Here is a 22,268-nt window from a genome sequence, read left to right as displayed (position 1 = left end):
AGTTTTAATTTAAATTTAAAATAACACTGGCGAATAGGATTTTTCGGCTTATATAATTATGCCAATTAATTTTCCAATGCGTAGAGAATAAACAGAGAAGTTAAGTTTCGTCAGTGTGGCAAAGCTCAAGTGTTTTACGACACACTATATCCAAAACTACTTTAAGGAAAATGCAACTGGACTTGGAGAGTTTGTTTATGTTTTGCCACTCATGCAAGTAGGTTGTTCAGTTCTGTGAATAATGTATGAGTGGCAAGAAACTCCGTAAGTGCAGTTGTCTTTCTCATACTATGACATACCATTTTTACAACTTACTGCATCCAAACTAGAATACAATAAAACTCATTTGATGCAGTGTGTCACCATATTGAAGTGTAAGCATACAAGGAAGCCTCTAGGTGGAGACCTGAGCAGGCTAAATGACCCTTTAGGTCTCTTGGCGCTGGGGCTTGCAGAAGTTTCACACTCATTGTTTCAAAGGATGGTCAACAAATGCTGTGTGTGCATTGGCAACTTAATTTGTTGAAGAAACAACCTTTTAATTACAAATTATGCAGTAATTAAATTAAGTTTTACTATGAAATTAATTACATAATTTGTTATTTTATTTAATTGTGACTTTGAATGAGCAATTAAACAGTGAGGCCCAGCTCTCTGGTTGAACTTGATTTTGCCTACAGAAGTTGTTTGTGCTTTCAACATTTCAGGTAAAAATGAAGATGCAAAGAAGGACTAGAATGTCAAAAACTGCTGAAAATTGATCAACAAACCAGCTATTATAGGGACAATGACAAACCTTTATTAAACAACGCAAAGATGTATAGACAGACATTTACAGCATGATGTTTTTTTACATTAAAAAATTACAGCTCAGGCCATTTTCCCCAAAAAAATATCTACCAAAGACTGCCACACACGCACACTCAAACAAACACATGCGCACACATTATATGAACAAACACGTTTCAGGTACAGATGTTAGCTCCTCTCTTCTCTTTCGACCCTCTGTTAATCTCTTTTGTTTCTTCATTTCACTCTCAAACCCTCTGATTTTCCAAATTTTTGTCCAGGACGTCAGATCAGATTAAGCAGATATATATATAGCGTGGATGGTTACAAATAGAAAGTGCATGCTCTATTACCAGCAACAAAGCTTAAATGCAGTAAAAGTCAGAAATAGTTGTTTACATGCTTCATTCAGGAACAATACAAATGAAGTAAACACTCCTATATGTGTAAGAAAGCTGTGACCTAGACTAAACAGTGCCATGATGCGCAGCAATATTTGTGCTAAGGTAAAACCTGTGTCGCCGTTCACTTATTTCTCAAGCTAATAAATTGTAATTAGTCAATGTAATTGTCGGTATGTTGTGACACGAAACATTCACGATCCTGTTGGAATTTCCTTTTTTTAGAGAAATTTGATAGTGTGTCAGTAAACAAAACACAACGTAATACAACTTACTGCACACACAGATATGTAAACATGTTATGTGAACACAATATATCAAGTAATATTGAAAAGGTGTCTGCAACCAAACTAAACGGAGGGTTTATGTTCACCAAAATGCTTCACGCAGAATGTTTCAATCATAGCGTAGCCGAAGGTCAGAAAATGTTGGCTTGAGATGAGCCTTAATGTCCAGCTATACAGAGAAAAGACAGCAGCAGGACTAATGTAAATGAGAAGGTGAATCTTGACAGTAATTTAAAGGGGACGAACTGAGTCCTTACTTAATTTTATTCCCGTGTCACGTGTCTCTGACAGTTTTCACTTAAAAATATCCTGAGTGTAATTTTATACCCTGATTAAGTTTAAACATAGAGGTCATGTCAGGTTTAAGGTGTTAAAGAACAACCTGTGCATCAGTCCCACACTAAATCTGTTATGTTGTTCCCAACGGGCTCGCATGTGAATTTTTTTTAAATTTCAACATGAGTCATACACCCGTTATAACTCACGCAGCATCAACAATGGGTTTTTATATGGGATTTTCTCTCCTTCGCTCATCTTTTCCCATCTTCGCTCACTGTTACTTAAAATAAATGAAGTAAACATGCCAACAAAATAATCAATCAATCATCAAAGCATGGTGACGTTTCTGCAAAAGCGAAACTTCCTGGATACAAGTGGACGTAGAGGAGGTTTAGTATCTCAGTGTTTGGGATGATGACTCAAGGCTTTCACAGTGGGATTCCTGAGAAATTCGCTGAAGGGTAGGAGGAGTCTGGATGTGTGTGTGTGTGGGTGTCTTTTTGTCTTCGTGTGCGTTCACATGGTGCAGCACTTGTTCTTGGGTGTGTGAGAGTCTTTGAAACGGAGTCTCTGCTTCGATCGATACTTCTCCAGGTAGGTTAGCTGTTTACTGTTGATGGCTCCGCGACGCTTCCTGCAAAAAAAAAACAAAAACAGCCATGGTGGGTATTAATGGTAAATCTAACGAGTGATGCATCCATGTTTACTGTACAATCACTTGTAAGAATCATCCTTCATAGCCTCGTGATGCATTTCTTCTTTAGTCAGATTATCCAATAATACGACTCCACAAAAGTTCAGTTTTATACACACACTGGCATTTAAGCACAAATGTTCTCACTTTCTTGTGAAAGTTGTTAATTCATGATGAATGTCATAAAGGACGTAGTATGTAAATGTCCTTACTCTCTGATGAGTTGAATAGCATCTTCATACTTCATCCCACTCTCTATCAGAGCCAAAGCGACCAGCACAGGAGCCCTGTATGCATGCATAAACACTCTTAGACACATTTGTTGATCTGTAATATGCTCTTTAGTCAAAGTGTTTTTCTGCAGCACATTCTCAAGTTGATCCCAGCATGTTCAGTAGTATCAGGCCGGGTTTTTTTTTTTTTTTGTTTTGTTTTGTTTTTTTATCTTGGGGGAACACTTTGGCACAGCCCCAGCCCTTTAGTTTTAAAGGTAAGGGACAGGTGCTTACCTCCCCAGTCCAGCCACACAGTGAACAGCCACACAGCTTCCTGGATCCTCCTGAAACTTCTTCTTCAGCAGACTCAGCCAGTCATCAACCAGCTTACTGGGTGGCGGAGCTCCATCATCAAAGCGCCAATCCTAAAAAACAAAAGAAGAACAGGCCGGATGATTAACTATCTGATGCTTTTAATTTTAGTGTAAGTGCTGTTTGTTTTTGCATCCTGTCCTTACCACCACATTAATGCCATCTTTTTCAAGAGGTGCTTTGTCGTAGGTGACGTCACACACTCGTACCACGGTTGTGACGCCGTACCGCTTCAGATCCTGGAAGGGACGACATCAGTAGAAGAAAACTCTAACAACTGAATCAATGTATCCAGCTAGATTGGAGAATCGCATATATGTATCATACGTGTTATCAAAAGGGGATGCACAGCTCCATCTGGTACACACGGTTCTTACCTCTATGAAGGAGTTGAGCGTGCTGTCTGTGGGGTTGTGTGTGATGAGGAATCTCATGTTCTTGTGGCACAGTTCCACAGGAGCCGGACGGTTCATGGTGGCCAACGTGACCTTCGACCTCCCTCGAGGATCTATGGCCTTTAAGGTTTAGCAGTTAGTTGTTCGTCGAGAGCTCACAGACAGGAAGAAATGTACATCTGTACAGACATAGAACTGTTTTCAATCAGACGAGCTATATTTAGAGCACCTTCTGAATTTTCCGTCAGGAAATGCAGATTTACAGGTTTGGGTTCAATGCTGCCCGCAAAGTTTCGTCATCAGTGTGTATTAGCTTTGGCTGGTCAGTGTCTTTTTGTAGTATGACACAAGTTACAGTTATGAAAAAGTAATAAATAAATATTATGAGCAATAAACATCCGTACCTTAGCTGTAAATCTAGTACTCACAGGCAAATAGTCCAGCTTAGTTTAGAATAGAATTTCAAGAATTTCAAATAGTGCAAATATATATTTGAATAAACATAAGACATGCAACTTGAAAAAACAAAAGCTGTCGCACATTTTCTTTTATTTAGCAAAATTGATTTTAATACTTTCCATCTTTGTGCTTAGATCACACTGAACCAAATTCATTTTAAAATGTCTAAAATCATGCAAAAAGCTGACTACGGGGCACCTAGTGTTCAAACCTGAGAGCAATATTGCAGATAAAGTAGGTATGCATAAAACATTTGCTCCAGCCTCACAGGCGTCTCCAATTCTTTGCTTGATTAGACCTCTTTATTTCGGGCGTACATCTACTTGGCTGACATCTCACTATCGCGCCTGTTAGAGTGGGACATCTCACACCTATGTCAAATATATTAAGCTTTTCTCACTACAGACACGCTGGCATGTCACGGCAGGAAACGCACACGTAACTGAAGCGGCTGCGCTGCATTCAGATGAGCTAGTTCCAGGGACTTAGCACATGCTGGGTCTGTGTCGGACTGCGGACACACGATGATCCATCATTAATGAAAAGTGTTGCACCTGCGCCTTAACTGCTGTAACAGGTCAAAGCGTCTGCCAGGGTGTCAACACGTCAGCCTGGCTTGATAAATCAACGTACCAGTACGCGGCGTCTATCTTTCATCTTGCTCCAGTGTATAAATGGAAATGGTTTTGATTTTATTGTGATTAGAATCATTTGGATCAAATAAAGATGGGTTAACTAAGCCAGGTATAACGTTGTACTAATCCTTCTAAGTAAAAACAATGGTTCTGGTGTCCTCTACAGCCTTGGAAGTTTTGAGAATGACACCAGTACGGGTTTTCACACAGTTTGCTGTTTTAGTGTTTTTAGATCTTTTTGTCAGATGTTAATGAGGTATACTTGAGTATAGTTACAAGCATTTTGTAAGTGTCAAGGGCTTTTATTGACAATTACATTAAGTTTATGCAAAGAATCAATATTTGCAGTGTTGACCCTTCTTTGGATGGGCCACTTCCTGAATGATGGCAGCCCAATCTTTCATAATCAATGGGTTTTTGTTTGTCTACCTGCCACGAGTTTCTGGCCATGGACCTAAAATGTTGATGTTTTGTACCCAAAGCCACTTAGTAAAGGCATTGTTCGTTGCCGAACTGTTCTTGGATGGTTGGGAGAAGCTGCTCTCGGAGGATGCTTTGGTACCAGTCTTTATTCATGGCTGTGTTCTTAGGCAGAGTTGTGAGTGAGCCCACTCCCTTGGCTGAAAGGAAACCCCACACATGAATGGTCTCAGGGTGCTTTACTGTTGGCATAACAAGCCTTTTTCCAGATGCTCCAAACAGTCAAAAAGGGGATTCATCAGAAACACTTATGTCCCTGTACCTTTTGCAGAACATCATTCTGTCCCTGATGTTTTTCCTGAAGTGAAGTAGCTTCTTTGCTGCCCTTCTTGACACCAGGTCATTCCTGAGCAAGCTCTACACTGCTGGTGCCCCGATCCTTTTAGGATCGAGGCACTCCCTTTCTTGGGCGCCCTAAAGGCTTCTACACAACAACTGACCCTCTCTCCTTGATGTTCTTAATGATCCAGTAAATAGTGGATTTAGATGCAATCTTACTACCAGCCTGTGAGTCCCTCCCTTTTTGTGCAAATCAAATTGTCATCTTAAAAAATGAGGCAGCAGACTTGTGAAAATTAAAAGTTGTGTCATTCTCGAAACTTTTGGCCACAGCTGTTTCAGTAAATTGTCATTTCTTTTGGATGTTCAGACATCTCGGCGCCGAACAATTTTTCTGAGGTTTATCAGAGGTCGACTGGCTTCAGACAATGACTGGCCTTTTTCCAATTGTGCAAAAAAATTTCTGAGCTCACCCTAAATGTGAGTTGCGTCCAACTTGTGTGAAGGCCTGTCTCGGCCTAATGGGAAATTCGGTATCCAAACTTGAAGCCTTGAAGACTGAACTTTCACCGTCTAGTAGTTACTTTACTTTACTTTCAGATTCCACTAACCAACGTATAAAACTACATGAAATTCCTGCTATTCTAAGAACAATAGCTCATATTAGTAAAGCAGAGTTGAAGTGTTCACTGTATTTTGTCCAATCTCTCCTCACCTGCTGTCAGCTCCTGTTCCTTCAACGTATATCAGATCTCCAGGTGAGTCTGTCCTTCCTGTTTTTTTATAAAAGTTTAAAGTGTTTTCCCAGTTATAAGGTGCTCTTCTCTTGACTGCTATCCCATCAGTTGGCTATGTCCTATAGTCCGGGAGGCCACAGTTGTCAGCTGTCTCTTTGTTTTGATCGCGTCCTTCTCCTTTCTGCTCTCTCCAGTTAGCTTCCAGTGTCAAGGCTCCACTTGTTACCCCATGAGCTGGCAGGTTCAGAGGCTGAAGGCCAGTGGTCTTTCAGGGTTCATGGTCCCAGCACTGCATGGCGCAGCTTCATCCCAGACGGGGTCTAAATGTGTTGGGCGTGGCAGTAGTCACCACTCCGCCGCACAAACTCCATCAACCACCGGTTCTAAAGTACAAAACATTAAAAAAAAAATAAAGGTTAAACATTTTACTTCCGGGCTAAAAATATTTTGTGTGACTTTTGTAGTGTTTCAGCTGGGTATCAAGTAAGTCAGGCTATTATATATGACTATAATATGCTAACTGGGAATCTGAGTCTGACACATTTTGCCTCATGATCTGTTTGTAGAAGTCGTCCAACAACAACATACACTAATTAAATTCATGGGCTATTGTTCATATGCTGTGTTTTTAAATACACATGCAGCTTCTGCCTCCCTTTTCATGAAAATAGCTGATTAAACAATTAGAAATACCAGCACATTACCGCCTCGCTTACACGCGTCACAGATGACAAAGAACAGGTGACGGACGCTTCGCGAGCTGGAAAAAAACTAGGACGTCTTCACGGTGTCAACAGAATTAAATCTGATGTGAAGAAATGTGAGACCAATAATCTGTAAAGCAGCGATCAGGCATCAATATCTGAAGGTTGTTTAGTTGTGGACCAGCAGGGACAATGTGAGAGAAAATCATTTTATGGGATTTAAAGGAGTTTGTTTTGCAGGGTTTTGTCTTTAAACAACTTGAACTGCACACGTTAGTTTGATAAATCTGCAGAAAGTATGTTGAAAGTTAATAAAGCGTGAGGGGGGTTACTACTGCTAAATTAGAGGGGCTTCCTCTAAATTACTGTATTAACAGTTACATAACTCAGTGTGCTCATCTTCGTTTTATTCAAAACAGTTATCCACTTTTTATACTGAAAATACAAAGCTCTGTTTTTTTTAATGGCGCAGAATTGATATCAAATCAATTAGCTGCATCATAGCATCTTTCCAGATAAATAAATGATTGATAACTGGTAGAAGAGGGAAATACGAAGGAAGGAGGCTAAGCATGGTGACGTGTACCCGACCCATACACTCAACAAGTAAACAACAAGGGAAAGCCCTGAGCTAATCTTGGTAATCTGCGGTTCACCTCGGAAACCTCTGAAAACACACACATTCATAAACACACACACAGACTTACGCACTCATCCAGAGGAGACCTATTCTATAATTATTCTATAAAAGAATTTATCCTGTGATACAACTAATCAGGGCAGGCCTTAATTATTTTCCAGCGACTCGATGCGAATTGTAAAAAGAAAGTTTACTCGAAGCCTTCGTGCAAGACGAGCACAAGCAAATAACAGGTGCACGGGGCCACATAACAGGGGATGTCGCAAACTAACGCAACTGACTGTGAAGCATCTAAACAGTACTCAAGAGTTAAGGGCTTCATTGTTACATGAAGGATTTAGTTGTAAAGCAGAGTGACATGATATCGAAACAGCATTTGAAAGCACAAACGAGAATGAGGGAGTAATTCCAATTAAAACTGTAAAGCCCGCCTTGCTTACATACTAAGCTCTTAACTTAACAATGAGTAGTAGCCTTAAACGGGATAAATCCTACAACAGCACATTCACCTCTACTGACTTCCAGTTAAAGACTGGAAGACTTAACCTCCCGAGACCCAAGCATTTGTTTGGAATGCATCTTAATTTAAGATACGATTAAGATCTTTAGGTATTTGGGATTAGTGGGACCTAAAAACTATAAAAAACTGGCAGTAGTTTCTGAAAAACAACATGTGGACACAGGGATTATTTGACTGTATATTACAATTTAAAACCCCAATATGTGCCAAAATATTAAACTGGAAACAATGAAATCCCAACGTCCTCAAACGAGTACTTTCCATATCAAACTAGAAAAGTTAATAAATAAGTAAATAAGTGTGTTGACCCTTCGCTACATAGCAGAGAAAAGTGTCTCCTTATGGGGACAACAGGTCTAAATGAAGCAGGATAAGCTGCCACAAACCTAAAACATAATGTCCCCAGATGAGGACGCTGGGTTTCAGGCTTAATATAGAATTATTTCTTTGAGCATAACCTTCCCAATAACCTTACCTCAGCAGACAACTTGACTGCTGAACAGGCCCCAGAAAAACAGGCAGCAGCCCCAAAGTCCTGCAGAAGTCAACAGCAGTAGCAGCAGCAGCTCTACAACCTGACACACAACCAGCTGACTGCCTGTTATAGTAAACCCCCACACACTGAATACCTGCAGCTGTATTTATAGCTCTGTCTGTACTAGTGGCTGATACTATGACACATGATTTTTTTTTTTTTGAAACAAGTATCTCCGGGGCCAGTACACGCCTCTCTTCCTGTTCCAGTGAACTTCTGTGATTACCTTAATTACTATCTTTGGCATCTGTGGAAACGTTTGTCACATCAGGACTTCTTTTTAAAAAGCTGTACCTCTGGCTGAGCGTCAGATTTACGACATATTATTTAATCGTGCTATTATTATCTGGCAGAAACAGAAACAAAAATGAATATGTGTTGAGTGTTTGGTCTTACCGCTTTAGTTCTTTAGTGTCATCTCCAAGCCTGAAATTAACGAGTTCTGGTTTCTCTTTTTCCCTCGTGAAAGTCCACCTGCTTTCTGTCTCGTGCTGCGAGAAGTTGAAAAATCCAGTGAAAGTTTATAACCTGTAGCTCTGCTCCGCTACAACACTGCTTTCCACCCCCGCCTGTCCCGTCTGGAGCTTCTCAGTTACGCCTGAGACGTCCCGCACGCCCCAGTTTGTAGCTGTGCCTCGCTGCAGCAGCGTGTCGGGCTGAGGATCTGCTGTGAGCTGGTCTAATCAGGCTGAGCAGCCATCTGACCCTGACAGCCCTGTCACCACCAGAACGCTCTACAGTTAATGCTCTTAGAGAGAGAGAGGGAGAGAGAGAGAGCTCTGCTCCCCGCCCTCCTCTTCCTCCACTTCTTCATCCACTCTTTTCTCCCTCCTCTCTTCCAGCAGCCACTTGATGAGTATGGAAGGCGGGGTGGGGGGGGTCCTTCTCCTTTCTTTTCCAGCCTTCACCTTTTCAACCGTCACCTGCTTGAGCCGTGGAACTTCGTGCTCTCGTGCTATCAAAGGAGCCTCAATTCGTGCTTCTTTCCAACACAACTTTAAATAGTAGATAATTGCTCTTATGAATAGATGACACGTCGAGCTGGACCTTTCCTTGTTTTTCCCCTCCCTCCCTCCTCTCCCTCCTCTCCCTCCTCTCCCCTGAGCCATCTAAAAATAGATGGTCCTTTGAGCTACCAGACAGATTGGACAAGTCAACCCTTTGAGTCCCAATCCATGGAATTAATTTTCTCCCTAAGTGACATTGGTACCATGTTTGTTTGTTTTCTTGCAGGCGACCTATAGCACGAGGTCGCTGCATGGTTGATGTTTTTGTCCAAACATGTCATTAAAAATAGATTTTTTTATTTTTTTTGAAGGGCACACTTCCCAAAGTAACTGCTGAGAAGAGGTTTCTTGTCCAGTCTTTCTTCTGATTTCTTTTCTTTCGCATCATTTCGTTTACAAGGTCACGGTACCGCTATGAGAGTCACAAGGCAGTCACAGGCCTGGACTTTTTAAAGCGGAGCAAGTCGGGGCCTCACCTCACTATCAATCACTTTGAGTGCAAGTGACTGTTCACCCGCGCATAGAGAGCTTTAAAAAAAACACTTCTTACTTGCTAAAATTAGCATCACATTAAAAACTGGATGTTCAGCCTGCTGCTCTTACAGTGCTGCTTTGTGTGTGTTTTATTTAAGCTTTTTTGTCCCACTTAAAAAAAAAAGCCACAACATCCATCAGCCACAACATTAAAACCACCGACGGGAGAAGTGAGTAACATTGATCATGTGGTGACAACTGTTCTTCTGGCAAAACTTTGGACCTGTTACTTAGACATGTACCACCCACCTAGACCAGACCAGGCACCCCATACGCCATAGCAATGACACTCCTTGATGCCAGCAGCCATCCCCAGCAGGATGCAGCCTGACACAGACACATAAACATGAAAAGCAGCACAAGGTGTTGACCTGGCCTCTAAATTCACTAAATCACAAACTGATCAAGTATCCGTGGGTTGAACCACAGAGGCCCCTCCCCTCAACCCGCGGGACCCAAAGGCCCCCCACTAACAACACTGCGTCTCCAGACACCACAGGACACCATGTCCGTTCTCTGATGAGTCACAACAGTTTTGGAGCCACAAGGGAGACCTATACCATATTATTTATATTCTTTGCCTTTGTTGCTGTTCATTGTGGACGCTGGCTGCAACAAACACAGAATATGGCCTTTCAACATTGTCTACAGCAGAGAACATAATTCAGGATCTCCACACGGTTTACTGTTATGGGTTATGCCCCATGTTGATGGGTTAGGCATTCAGTGTTAGCAAGAGAAAGAGCAGTTTCCGATTTCCGGGAGTATTTTCCCTCAGCTTGGTTCGCCCGGATGTTTTTTTTTTTTTTTTTAGTCTCACAAAATGTCCAACGGAGGCCCCTTCAACCTTCAAATGACAGTACGGTCCACAGACCGCTGAGTGCCGACCTAAACACGGCTGCTGCAGTGGTTTGTGGAAATGTGAGCTGACACCCAGTAGGTCAATCCTCAGCTGGCAGTCTTGTGCTTTTTGAGGAGCCTAAAGGAGACTTTGGGCGCCGGCTGTGGCCTCTTTCCCAGATTTATTAAAGCGGTGTACTGACCTGCAAAGACTTCAGCGGTGAATCCTTACACCATAGCAGGGGAAGGCCGAGGAGGTGTTCAAGGCCTTGTTTTGGACACCTGGAAATAATAAATACGTGTGCTGCGCCTTGCCTGTCAGAACCTGAAATGGAATAGAAACAATGACTTGAAATAATTGTTATTGCTTTGTTCAAACTGAAATGTCATACATATGCGTTGAATTTTATTTAGTTTCAGCAGTTCCAGACCATCACGCTTAATATCAGTATTGATTTTTAGATCACTGCGAACTGTGAGATACCGTTGCCAAAACGTTCAGGGGGCTGCTCAGATTTGTTTTAAATGTGCAGGAGAAAAATTTTGACACTTTAATTTTTGTGCTCTCTAATTTCCCCTTACATGCTTGCGTAAATGTTGTTGTTGTACCAGATCCTTCTTGGTAATCTATTCTTGGAATTATGCAATGACTGGTCCTATTTAAACCTCCTATCAACTCTATAAAGGACTTCTAATCTGGCTCAGGAGCTTCTGGTCTCACCCTGTTGTATTTCTGTCTGATGAATACAAACAGTTCTTGAGCCAGACTCTTTAACAGTGGTATGGGTAACTATGTGTATTTCTACAACAATTTCCACCACGGCCACAACATCTAAAGGACAGGGGATGTTTTTGTCAGGACAACGTCATATGTATTTTAGCCAGAGAAGGCAGACTATATGAAAGAGGGGTAAAGGAACCCGTCTTGTAACAGGGCAAATAAGACATAAGACATGTGACAACGTTTATTATGGGAAATTACCTTATCACAGTAGCACTGAATTGGGTACAATAAAAGACAGTATATACAGTGTGGGCAGGGAATTTCAAAAAATAACATATATAAATATAATATAATTGCTAGGATCAGTGAATGTGGACATTATAGTGCAAGATGCAAAAAAGATGCAAAAAAACAGATTATTGTGCAAACGGGTCACAAAGACAGTCTCAGTTGTGAGTTATTGTTAAGTCGGGCTGGTGTTGTACAGCCTGATGGCAGAGGTGTAAGTTGTCATCGCTTTAAAACACATTGTCAATGTCTGTCCCCCAACACACTGAGACTCGAGTTTCTTTAATGGGTTGTAAGAGTTCCAAAGGAAATATATTCCTTCACTTACAGGTGAACACCGCCCACAGATGTTCCTAATAAAACCACAACTCAACTGAAGAAGCCACTTGAATGAATGAGGAAATCACTTCAAGGAAACCCAGTTAGTCCAGTTATTTCAGTTGTGTGTTTTACAGCATCAAAACCACTAACAAGACAAGTGAGTAACATCAACCATGACCTGGTCTCCAAATTCACTAGATCCCAAACTGATCAAGTATCGGTGGGATGCACTGGAACAAGCTGATCCACAGAGGCCCCTCCCCTCAACCCACAGGACCCGACTTACATACAACTCAGAAGGCACATTGTTCATTCATTTCAATAGATCAATTAAGCTCATGTTTCTCTGCAGATTTGTCAGAAATTATGGTAATCGTCCGTAAATATGCCTCCTGATTACACACTGTCAAAAAAGTTCAGTACTCACTCTTCTTCTTCTTCTTTTTCTCGTGAGGAATGAGTGAAGTTGGAGTGCAGGCGAGCTTAATATTTACACTGATCTACCAAGCTGATCAAGCTACAATTACAAAGTGTGGCCCTTCCCCTCAACTGGTTTGTAATTCTGTCCCTCGGGCACACCACTCGTGCCACCCTATAAAAATACTGTGTAATTCCCTGAGCAACTATGAAGAAACTGGATATGAAAAGGAAGCATAGTTTCTCAAATCAGCGACAGCTCTTTTGATCCGCAAGCCGCTTCACACGCAACAAGTGTTAATGGCTTCCAAAAAGCACTTAATCACACCATGTCAGACCTCAGCCCTAATCCATCTTTAAAAGCCTTCCTGTTTCGAGCCGTGCTAATATTTTCGAGTTCAGGCTAGATTACGTATGTCGGACATAATAATATCAGTTCACTTTGCAGTTACTGGATGAGCTTTGCACATTGACGTAAAGCACACGGACTTGCATGCGTGTGTTGCTTTGTTTCACTGGATGTTTTCTTTTCTCTTGGTTTTAGTAATGAAAAAAAAAAAAAAGTTTAAACATGAACTCCTGAGCCTGGTCATGGCAGCACCACAATCCTGACAACAAGGCATGTTCTAAAAGGAGTCATGGAAAGGGCACTGTGTTTTTGCACATTCACACAACCTCAGAAACATGCCGTAGAAGAACCCACACACACGTACACACGCAGACACAAGTACCAAACACACACACGCACACACGCAGAGTCAAGCATGTGGCAAGCGGCAGCAGCTGCTGTGTGTATAATTAGAGTGTTTTGAAAGCTGAGAGCTGGACAGCAGGACGTTCACCTGCAGATTGAGGAGTTGCCGTGACAACCAGCCAGACAGTACAACTTTACTATGCAAGCTTATGTATATGTGTGCGGACCTGCTGCCACGGAGTAAAGAAATTTTGAAAAGCGGTGTAGGGGGAGGAGGAGCGGGGGGAGACACATGAAGCTCGACGATCACTCCACCACATGCTGAGATCTCTTCTTTCCATCTCACTGTCCACACCTTCTGCTTTTGGAGCAGTCACGCCCACATGGTATCACAGAGACAAGCAATGTTTCCCTTGAATGTTATTTAAAACACATTTTATGGGGGAAAAAAACATAAAAATCTTTAGCACAAATAAAAGAACATCAAAATTCAACACACGTCAACGGTCCGTCCGGTCAAAAGTAACGACCTTCTGACTTTTTTTCACGGCCGCCCAACAGCATCCAGAAAGTTGAAACTATACTCCATCTAGTGGACTCTGCTAAGAAATAACACAAAGGTGCAGCCTGCACGTGTAGGTGGCGCTGCAAACCAAGCACACCAGGAGCTTATATTGGATTTATTTGGAGCTTGGAAACTTTGGGAGACACATTACAGTGTTGATTTACTTTTGTAATTTAACTTTAAATCCTCTTCACCGAATGGAGAGTGACTTGACTTGATGATGACAGGGTAGGGGTAAAGTTCATGGCTAAATTTGCTTCTTACACATAGATTCATGTTTTCATTATCTTTAAATTGACAGAAATTCCAGCTGGAGATACTTTGAAACTGATATGGAAGTTTTATAGTTTAATATTAACGTCGCTGTAACATTTACAGACACCCAAACGTGAACCAAAAACACTTGTTCTCAATATAATATAGTTGAAATACTTGCGTGGGCAAATCAAATCAAAACACACACCCCAGAAAATGGGACAGTGGTCCGTGGTGAACTGGGCTAGGAGGCCAGAGCTTAGTCAGAGTGCGTATGACTCTGTTATAGCTGCAGACTGACGTGAGGCTGGGTAAGACCAATCTGCTGTCCTCTGCTCCTCAGCCGCCACTAAATGGATTAAATGCGCCACACACATCCAGCCCTGGCTGTAGGGTCAAAGCAGTGGTGGCATTAGGTCTCAAACAGGGTGTTTCTCAGGTGCAGTCTGTTGTGCTTCCGCTCAGGCAGCTGTTACCGTCTGCAGTGTAGTCCTGATGCAACTGTCTAGTGGCCCTGTTGTGTGTAAGTTTGTTAGCCCGGTGAGTGTCCTGTACACGCCTTCGACTGAACAAGGTTTCTTTTTGAATGGAGGTCTGCTGGATGCTCATGAAGTAGTTGCCGAGATAGAGGATTCAGCATTATGCCCCGAGATGTCTCATAAAAACTGATTAATAAAGTTTTCAATACACTCTGACTGTTACTGTGAAAAGTAAACTGTTATTACTTTGACTAAGTGTGTTAGGTGTTATGCTGATAAGTGTGAGACTGTGATGTTAAATAAGTATTGTTTGCATTAAAGTAAACATTTTTTAAACACTGAATATCTGTTTAATGTATTTACATATAGAGGTTTACATATAGGTCTTCAACAGGGGGTCTTGGTATGTTTATGTCAGGTGGGTTTATGTTTATGGCAGTGGCACAGCCACCCTACTGTTACACCATAAGGGAATTATTTTAACCTGTGTATAATTTGAATAGTATAATTCAATATAATTAATCAATTATCAATAATCAATAATTCTGATCAATAATAATATTGAATGCAACATGATGATAATGATGTAATCATTGTAATTGTAATTGTAATAATTGTAATAAAATAGCACTAGGCCGAGTTTAATATAGAACACATATACTAGGTAGGGAGTCCCTACTTAATCTGTCAGTTTGGGGGTCTGTGGCCTGAAAAATGTTGAAGACCCATGATTTTATATGATAGTTGTTTTTTTCTATGAGTATAACTTGACTCAGTGGCTCCACTTAAGAGGTTTTATTTTTTACTGTGGCCTGTTTTGCTCATGAAGCTCATAGCACCTTAGTGGACCATCTAAGAGTTAGGAATCTCTTCATTGTACTTTGACAAACTAGGGGCCCCCCTAACAACATTTTTCCTTAGGGCTGACCATAAACCTAGAAACGACCAAGCTCACGACTACATGACTATGAAGAATTTATTAATTTATGCAGCTAATTCTGAACACTTTCATCTTTTCATCTCACAAAAGAAACACAATTTTAGAAGTGAAAATACAATGAAACACCAACCTATGACACCCTGATAAAGCTTCAGGTTTTTTTTTACTTCCTCTAAGTCTGAATCAAAAGCTGAAGTGACTCAAAAATAACTTAAAACTGCACAACTAATATAATTGCCTCTGTCAGTCATTATCCCAGTGAAAACATGCTTCTTCACTTTCACAGAGTTGCAAACTTGAAATTTATCGCAAAAGAGAGTACGTCCTGTTATATCTTATCTTGTTGGCTTTGTAAAACTACAGATTTAAACTGCAGAAGTAACACACAAAGAAACAGTTCCTTTGGTCACTTTTACTCCTCTTTAGCCCTGTTGAAAGATCACATCAGATCAGTAGTAGGTATTACCTTCAAAAGACCTTAATGAAGATTCTCAGTCATCCTGCCAACGGTGTCCCTTAGACTTGCTTGTCCAAGTGGCCAAAGACTGGAGTTGTCTTTGGCATGAACACGCTTCTTCTTCTGTTTGTTGCGGATCTTAAAGTGTAGATTAACACAATGTTTCTTGAAATACACCCATAATGTGAGAGACGACAGTCTTTTGTTTTGTTTTGATTTTAATTTATGATTCTCTTACCTCTGTCTGTTCCTGATATATGCTTGTACACTTAAGGGACAAGGGACACTATTTTGAGGACATAACATTTCAGCAAAAGAAGACAAATGGTAAAGAGGATGGGATGTGGACCAAGACCCTTCTCATCAGCCACTCATAACACAGTCTGACCAAAGTTTCACCCTGACTTATACCTTAAGTCTGAAGCTTCTACCAGTATGTAAATGGGTTGTTAATGTACCACTAATTGTAAAAACCCAGATTAATCAGAATGTCTTCTAACTGCGGGTTGGGTCATTAACAGACAGATTCTTGTCTTATGAGTTTCAAGTCTGCACCACCCACAGATGTTCCCAAACTAAAGCCTAAACTCCCCACTAGATCTGAAGAAGGCATGTGATGCCTTTATTTCAACTTTGTTTTACAGATTCCTTTCAGTACCGCTTTAAACTACCTTTTCAAACTCCTAGAGTCAAAGCACAGAGAGAAACTCATAGAGTCTGCCCTAGCTGGGATTAACCGGTTAAAAGAAGGAGACTTGCAGGATATTTTGTGGACATGAATGAAGTGACACGGAGTTGATTTCGGGTACAACCCTGTGTCGACATCAACATGACATGCAGAGTTCAGAGCAGCATCCAAATGTAATTAATATCCTGCCTTAACAGTGGCTTCAAACCCACTGGTCTAACGGGAGTCGACCTCTTTGAGAGGAACAGATGGCTCACTTGGATTAAAGAGATGACCTGGTCACGGTTTAGCTGAAGGTGTTGTGACTCTGAGGATGCCTCACAGTGAAAAATAACGAGCTTTACATGAGATGTTAATGTCAGTTAACACCTGTCAGGCCTATTTAAGGTCGTATTTATGATTAATTCATTTCAGGATGAATGAATGAGATTTGGGTGTACATTATTCAAAGACAAATTAAAAAATAAAGAGGAAGTTTCAAAAAATCCTAGAAAACAATAGAAATAAACTGAAGATAATCGTAGGGGGGGAATTATAAAATTATCCGTATTTAATAAATTTGGATCAAAGATGCATGGAAACTTCACAGTGACGTTGTCTACTTACTGTATGGATGTTCTGGTTAATTCCTTGTGCTGTCTCAGAGATAAAACAGCAGCCTGAGGTCAGATTAAAAGAGGAAGGACCAGTTGGCCACGTGCGAACCAGTCGGGGCTTAAACGCAGATCAGTGTCGGAGGATATAAAAACCAGCTCAAACAAAAAGTCAGTCGCACAGACTCAGAGCTGCTGCTGCTACGGGCTCTCTGGCTGTAGGAGTGTTCAGATACTAATTGGGTCATAAATAAGTTAATTCAATTCAAATTTAAAGGAAGTTAAGGGACTGGTGATTCACCTTCCAGGCAGGACATCTAGTCTCCATTTACTGCGAATCTTCTTATATATCTGTCGTGATCTACTCTGCATCATCAGCCATGGTCCTGGAGGATAACGAGTGTGACTCTGTCTTTGGAGTCCAGGTCACTGTGAGTATCACGGAAAAGAGGACAGAAATGAGGTTATAACCACTTTAATGTTCTGTTATGACTTTTAGATATTTTTTTTCCCCCATTTCTGTCAGACATTTGGTTAAAATATTGTAAGCATCTACAGTATTACTGGCAGAGAAACAAAGATACAATTGTCTTTAATTAAATTATTCAGCTTTTTTGGGGGAAATCTTTAGAGGAGACAACAACAACAACAACAAATTAGCAGCATGTCGATGCCCCCTGAGTACGTGTGTGTGTTTTTGTTGCAGGAAGAGCACGTAGAGACTCAGTATGGAAACGTCCACTGCATCATGACGGGGACTCCGAAGGCAAACCGGCCCATCATCCTCACATTTCATGATGTCGGGCTGAACCGTGAGTCTCTTACTCTTTTCATTTGTAGACTTTACCTTGTGCAAACAAGAAGCTGAATCTCTCCTTTAGAAGGATTTTACATTCTTTTAAAGGTTCCTTAAAAAGTTCCTAACTTATTAATTTATCTTAAGAACTAGAGGTTGGAATATGTAAAATGCATGGATGCATGAAGTCGTCTTTTATTATGAAAGTTAATCTTTTTTTTCTTTTTTTTTTAGTTTAATCCAAAATTCTGGTACATTTTTAACAATCTCCTATTCTTGCATCACATAACAGGGTAGTCTAAGCTATATGGTATATATTTTGGTGTCTTACTTTCTTATCTTATGTTTAAAATGGTGTTTTCTCTTTGCAGACAAGTCCTGCTTTGAGCCCCTGTTCAACCACCAGGACATGCATGAGATCACCAGACATTTCCCCGTCTGTCACGTCGAAGCACCAGGACAACATGAGGCAGCTAAAACTCTGCCTACTGGGTCAGTACATGATCTTCATCACTCTGTATTTCTTTTTCAAACATCCGTGTATTTATACTATTATTTCATGCCAGTAGTATGCATTTATTTAACATGAATAAATCCACCGCTGAGGATAAATCTGATTTCTGACTTCTCAGGTATACCTATCCTACCATGGACCAGCTGTCTGAAGCTCTGCCAGCTGTCCTCAAACACTTTGAGTAAGAAAGACCTTGAAACTCCTCCAGTTCTTCACGGTTAATCTGATTCCACCGGTGGCTCGGTTCCCCTTTAAATCACAAGTTGACTGATTAACCTTTGTGTCTGTTGTGCTTTGCAGTCTGCGCACTGTGATTGGCGTGGGAGTTGGAGCGGGAGCCTACATCATGGCCAAATTTGCAGTGAGTTCACATTTTGTCCCTGAGTCTGATTAAAATTTAAGACAATAACAGCACAACATCTCACACAATCTGTAGTATAAACTAAAGTTTTCAACTGTGTTTTTGATGCTGTGGAGGGGAAAAGAGTTTTGATTTACCGGCCACATGTTTCCTGTTCAAATAGAGACACAGACAAATTAAGACAAGACACAGTAACATGTGTTTATCAGACAAATCACTAATCAGTTTCTCAAACAGGAAACACAAATAAATAATATAAATATTTGTGGCATTTTAGATGCAAATCATTCATTATTACACAGAACACATTTAGAAGCCCAGTCCAACTGAAAACCAACCAGCAGGCTAGCAGTTAGCTACTAGCTAGCAACCAACGAGAAGACACAAGCTAACTAGCCTAGCCAACAGCAGTAGGCCCGGTGTGAGTGGGAAATGCCAGCATTTCAAGGTTATATCAAATTATCAGATTACACTAAATGAGCTACGTATCTTGTGAATAGTTTTGCACCTGATTGAGAAAGTACATCTTCAGCTACCATAACGCTAATTGCTAATCAACCCCTGTGTGTACAGCTGAATCACCCTGATTTGGTGGATGGACTGGTTCTAATCAACATCAACCCCAATGCCGAGGGACTCATGGATTCTGTTGCTAACAAGGTACAACATATGTGATAGAGTATATGTGTGTGTGCATGTGTGTGTGTGTGTTACCCACCCAGTCATGTTAACACTTAATGGAAACTTCCTCCTGTATCAATAGCTGATTGATTTTGACTAGTGGTGACTCCTGAGCTGCCACAGGGAGAGCTCTGTGACACCGCTATTGTTTTCCACTTGTCCATGCTAATGATTTTAAACCGGCCTCGTGTCAGTACATTAAAGTCTAACCTCCTGGAGCTGTTTTTATAGATCACTGAATGGACCCACACTCTCCCAGACACAGTCATCACGCACTTGTTTGGAAAGGTAAGTGCAGCTTAGTTATCATCATAAACTAAAAACTGGTGGTGCGTTGAAATATCTGCATAGCAAACGTACAAGATATTTATCTCTTTATGTCCTACTTTTACACAGGAAGAGATCCAGACCAACCATGACCTCATAGCTACGTACCGTCACCACATCAACACAACCATGAACCAGTCCAACCTCAGTCAGTTTCTCCACTCCTACAACCAGCGCAGTCCTCTGGACGTGGAGAGGCCTGTTCCTGGAGGAAACATCAATGTCAGAACCCTCAAGTAAGTGAAACCATCAACCTTTCATGTATTTTGATGCTCGTAATGGTCCCCTCAAAGTCTCATCGCACGTTTTCACCTCCCTCGTGGTTTTCAGGTGCTCCACTCTGCTGGTTGTAGGAGATAATTCTCCGGCCGTGGAGGCTGTGGTCGACTGCAACTCCAAACTCAACCCCACCAAGACCACTCTGCTCAAGGTAACCAAACGACAGGTTCAAAAATCTAACCGACGACCAAATAATTTAACAGTATTTGATGTAGTTGTTCTTTTGTTCCCATCTAGATGGGGGACTGTGGAGGCCTGCCTCAGGTGGACCAGGTGAGCTGACACATTTTAATGGCTACCCATTACTACACTGTAGAGTCTCTGCTCTGTGCTAGTTGGAAACATATTTAATACTTCTTATCTTTCCCTCCACAGCCAGCCAGAGTGATTGAAGCCTTTAAATATTTCGTCCAGGGCATGGGATACTGTGAGTAAAAGAAAATATTACTGCATTATTATGTAAAATCAATACTATCCAACATCATGAAATGCTGTAAAATAAACTCAAAAGACTGTAAGAGATTGAGAGTAGTAAAGTCTTCCTCTTTATCCAGTGTCCAGCGCCAGCATGACCAGGCTTCGCTCACGGACAACCTCCAGCTCCAGCATTTCGTCCTTCGACGGCCTCCGGAGCCGCGCACACACCAACGAGCTGCAGCGTGGCCGAACACAGTCACACGGCGCGGAGGAGAAGCGCGGACGCTCGCACACCGACATCTCCATGGAGAGCGTTTCCAGCGTCCACAAAAGCATCTTGAAGTCCGCTGAAGTGACCTGCTAGAGCGCAGGCTCGTCTGAATCAAATGCACTTAAATGAAATTATACCTCATCATATCTATCAGGCTGTAGCCTACATTCTGTCTTTATGTTCCTTTTCCTCTCTCATCTCTTCATTTGATGATGCCCTTTCATCTGCACTATCTCCAGAAGCAGGTCACACTTATATGTGACTTTTCTCCATTCCTCTCTGTTTCTTCCCTCCCTCTATGTCCTGCCACGTCTCCTCATCAGCCTCCCTTTTCTCTGTATCATGCACTGAACTCCTTTTAGGTCTCTCTTTCTCTGTGGATCCTTCTTTACTACAAGTTTCTTTCTCCTTCTTGTACCAGAGATTATCCTGCAGTTTTCCCGCATTTATCATAATATACAGTATATAAAGAAGCCATAAAAGCGTATATGTATTCTTTGAAAGTGGAAGCTATAATTTTTTTTATGTAAAACTCAGATGTGTATTAATAAATGTATAATAGAGATGTTGAAAATAAAGTGATATAGAAGCACAATTTCATGTCCACAACTGTATGAATGTGTATTGACTATATACAACTATGACAGCAGTATATTAATAACCGTAAGGGTGTGTTATGGATGTTCATTATACTTCCTTCCTATGTAAAATGGGGTTATAATATTACTGCTGTATTGTGTTTTACATTCAACGTAACTATTAAAGCACCCTGAGTAATTATTTCTTGTGTTGCTGTTTTTTTTTTTTTAATGTTGGGACACTGTGTAACCTCCTCTGTTCTCCTGGGCAGCAGCGCTCAATTCACACAAACATATAATCTTCTCTTCTGACACATGTCAGGTACAGTGTTATTATCCTTTTCCACACAGCTAGGTCAAAGTGCACCATGCACCAACCCACTCCTGACCCTGATTTCACAGAACATTTCCACCAGTCTCCTTGTTTTTTTTTGTTTTTTCATCTGATGGTGTTTAAGTCAGGGTTTCTTCTATTTGGAGACAAGGACTCCTTAAAAGGGAGAGAACTTTCAAGGACCCCCTCATACTCCTCACGCCAATTGAACATATGTTTAGTAACATTTGTGATTCCAGATGCCATAGGCATTATTTATTTCAAACTTTTCAAACTAAATACTAACCTAAAAGACCGGTTTCACAGAAACAAACGTCATTTCAGTTTAGTAATGTAGTAATTATATTCAAATGACATTTTGTCTTCACAACATTTATCATTTTCAAGTTATAGATCTTGAAGCTTTCGGAATATGAACAGTATAAAAACTGCCACAGTCAAAATGAATCAGTTCATTTCAAAACTATTTCACAGCACACTTAAGTGC

At 41.0% G+C, this 22,268-nt stretch overlaps 2 protein-coding genes across 5 annotated transcripts; one reads left to right on the top strand and one right to left on the bottom strand.

Annotated features, from left to right (window-relative positions):
• Positions 1–776: 776 nt before the first annotated feature.
• LOC125016703 (protein tyrosine phosphatase type IVA 3) lies at positions 777–9,254 on the bottom strand. 4 transcript variants are annotated; one of them, XM_047599350.1, is made up of 7 exons: positions 8,818–9,254; positions 6,001–6,405; positions 3,415–3,627; positions 3,184–3,276; positions 2,960–3,090; positions 2,663–2,737; positions 777–2,390 (listed from the first exon to the last, which is right to left on the bottom strand). In XM_047599350.1, the coding sequence occupies exons 3-7, from the start codon at positions 3,508–3,510 to the stop codon at positions 2,273–2,275; spliced, it is 513 nt and encodes a 170-aa protein (XP_047455306.1). In that variant the 5' UTR covers positions 3,511–3,627; positions 6,001–6,405; positions 8,818–9,254; the 3' UTR covers positions 777–2,272. The 4 variants fall into 4 exon arrangements, with proteins under 4 accessions (XP_047455306.1, XP_047455304.1, XP_047455303.1 ...); XM_047599348.1 differs by having other exon boundaries at positions 3,415–3,611; positions 8,818–9,253; XM_047599347.1 differs by having other exon boundaries at positions 3,415–3,552; positions 8,818–9,249.
• An 8,156-nt stretch (positions 9,255–17,410) lies between these two features.
• LOC125016392 (protein NDRG1-like) lies at positions 17,411–21,665 on the top strand. The gene is made up of 12 exons (XM_047598872.1): positions 17,411–17,654; positions 17,930–18,035; positions 18,391–18,511; positions 18,652–18,714; positions 18,834–18,894; positions 19,468–19,554; positions 19,807–19,863; positions 19,972–20,138; positions 20,233–20,332; positions 20,419–20,454; positions 20,557–20,608; positions 20,736–21,665. Exons 1-12 carry the CDS (start codon positions 17,604–17,606, stop codon positions 20,960–20,962), a joined length of 1,128 nt encoding a protein of 375 aa, XP_047454828.1. The 5' UTR covers positions 17,411–17,603; the 3' UTR covers positions 20,963–21,665.
• The last annotated feature ends 603 nt before the right edge of the window (positions 21,666–22,268 follow it).

This window comes from Mugil cephalus, chromosome 11, assembly GCF_022458985.1.
Source record: "Mugil cephalus isolate CIBA_MC_2020 chromosome 11, CIBA_Mcephalus_1.1, whole genome shotgun sequence".
NCBI lineage: Eukaryota > Metazoa > Chordata > Actinopteri > Mugiliformes > Mugilidae > Mugil > Mugil cephalus.
The sequence above is the reverse complement of the archived record's forward strand: the minus strand, read 5'-3'. Positions and strand labels throughout refer to the sequence as shown.